The following is a 2,556-nucleotide window of genomic DNA, read 5'->3' as shown; positions in this document are numbered from 1 at the left end:
TCAACAGTCTCTGCATGGAAATGACTTCAATAATTATCTCGTACCCACGCATTATTATCTGCCACAAGATAGTAATGTGTGTCCACGCGCTATTTTTTTTTTTTAATCCAATGTCACCAGGGGGGCTCCGTAATTATATTAATAAATATGTGTTTTAGAATTTGTTTTATTTTTAACCTACACATTCACAATGTGCATAAAGTGTGAAAAAAAACAGCTATTTTTTTCATCTTAACCCCTAACATATAACCCTAACCCTAAAATATAACCCTAACCCTAAAATATAACCTAACCCTAAAATATAACACTAACCCTAACCCTAGCATATAACCCCTAACCCTAACCCTACTGAATGCAGATAAAAACCGCTATGCCTTCTGGGAGCTGTAGTTGTTGAACGTTGACGCATGCGCATGCCGGGAGGAAGAGAGGCGGAACCTACGCTTCGTTCCACCGGCGCCATCTTGGCTGTTTTACCCTCTGTTAGGAGACCTGCCCCTGTTTATCTGCGCAGGGTCGCAGAGGCGTGTTGTTGTTTTCAAAACGGCCGAGGTGATGACTGGCGGGAGCGAGTTTCACAAGAACTACAGCAACAGCAAGGACTCTGATCCCAGGATGGACGTGGACATGGACTCCGGTCCTATGGAGAGTGAGCGGGGGGAGCTGGACGGTAGTGTCCCGGCGGCGTGCTCCTCTAACGGCAGCGGCGGGGAGGAGGACGAGGCGGAGGCCGTCGGACGGTCGAGGGAAGCCGGGGGCTGTAGTAGTCACCACACGCCGGACGGAGGCGTGTTTTGCGGCGGCAGGGAGCAGGAGGTGTCGGTGGAAATTGGAGAGACGTATTTGTGTCAAAGAGCCGATAAGACATGGCGTGAGTGACTCTGTTCCCCGTGTTTCAGTCAGCTGCTCTGCTGTTTGGACTCATCCTCACCAAACTCCATTCAGTATTTTACGTTTTTTATCGATTCTTTTAAATCCGTGCGTGTTGAAGACGGCGTTTGTTTTAGCGATGGTCATTGGGGCTTTGTGCGAGATTCGGCGTAGATGATTAAACTATAACAGTATAAACAAACAGGCCAGGCTGCTGTAAAAGTTGATATTTCACTGCAGTGAATCGTCCAGCGTTGCAGTTTGGAGGATTATGTGATCGCCGAATTGAATAATAGTTGAGTTCATTTCAAGACACGTTTTCTCAGGGTGAAATACAGTAAGTATGTTTGCTCCTGAGGAAGGAGGATTTAAAGTGGTAGAAATCTGAATGGAGTTCGGTGAGGAGAGCAGGAGATGATGCTGAGCTTCAGTTTGAACTGCAGCATTACATAACAGACATTCACTGCAAATACACAGGTACACACATCTTGCTCACCTCAGAAACAGCAACGAATCAAAAGTACTGAAGATTATTAATGTAACAAAAATTAAAAACATAAACAAGTTGATTTCAGATGAGAAAATAAAGACGAAACAACAGAAAGTGGGAGATTATTCCAGTCAGATGGAGCTTTATTTTGAAAATAATGGCCTCCGTGTTGGACCTAATGGACCCCGTCCCCCTTTCAGATACAGCGGAGGTTATTCAGTCCCGACTGAACGAGCAGGAGGGCAGAGAGGAGTTCTACGTGCACTACGTCGGCTGTGAGTTCACCACCAGATGTTGACATGCTCAGATATTCACACATCTGTCCCTCTCACCTGCTGCTTTACTGTGATCTCCATCTCCTTCCTCTTTTTGTTTGTGGCGTGCAGTCAACCGGCGCCTAGATGAGTGGGTGGGAAAGGCCCGGCTGGCGCTCACCAAGACGGTGAAGGATGCGGTGAGGAAGAGCACGGAGATCGGGGGCGTCGGGGATCTGGGCGAGCAGCCCGAAAGGAAGATCACTCGAAACCAGAAGCGCAAACACGACGAGATCAACCACGTGCAGAAGGTGAGTGTGTTTCACGCCGTTTGTGGTGGCGCTCTGTGTTCTGGACGGTTATCTAAAGGAGTTTTCCTCCGCAGACGTACGCAGAGATGGACCCAACGACGGCGGCGTTGGAGAAGGAGCACGAGGCGGTAAGTGGACTCTCTTCAGGTTCAGATCCCTCACTGCTCTGTCCTCCACATTCATCGTATCGCCTCTCGCCCCGTCTCTCCCTCAGATCACCAAAGTTAAATACGTGGACAAGATCCAGATCGGAAACTTTGAGATCGACGCCTGGTACTTCTCGCCGTTCCCCGAGGACTACGGCAAACAGCCCAAGCTGTGGATCTGCGAGTACTGCCTCAAATACATGAAGTACGAGAAGACCTTCAGACATCACCTGGTCAGTTCAGCTACAGCTGCTCCGTCCTTTGTTCCAGTCTAAGAGCGGAGAGAAGTTTAATTTAGTTCTGTTGAATGTTTTTTTTATTACGAGAAAAAAGTCGTAATATTACGAGAATAAAGTTGTAACATTACGAGAATAAAGTCGTAACATTACGAGAATAAAGTCGTAACATTACGAGAATAAAGTCGTAACATTGCGAGAATAACGTTACATTACGAGAATAAAGTTGTAACATTACGAGAATAAAGT

At 47.0% G+C, this 2,556-nt stretch overlaps 1 protein-coding gene across 1 annotated transcript; it reads left to right on the top strand.

The window, feature by feature from the left end:
• Positions 1–433: 433 nt before the first annotated feature.
• kat8 (K(lysine) acetyltransferase 8) lies at positions 434–2,304 on the top strand (the record flags this gene model as incomplete). The annotated part of the gene is given in 5 exon segments (XM_035654684.1): positions 434–871; positions 1,561–1,635; positions 1,747–1,925; positions 2,000–2,053; positions 2,140–2,304. Coding segments are annotated over 5 exon segments (789 nt in total), but the record flags the coding sequence as incomplete, so codon positions are not given.
• Between the last annotated feature and the right edge of the window lie 252 nt (positions 2,305–2,556).

This window comes from Morone saxatilis, unplaced genomic scaffold, assembly GCF_004916995.1.
Source record: "Morone saxatilis isolate NCDOM2014 unplaced genomic scaffold, NCSU_SB_2.0 Contig14, whole genome shotgun sequence".
In the NCBI taxonomy this organism is placed as follows: Eukaryota; Metazoa; Chordata; class Actinopteri; family Moronidae; genus Morone; species Morone saxatilis.
This window is presented reverse-complemented; position numbering and strand designations above follow the sequence as displayed.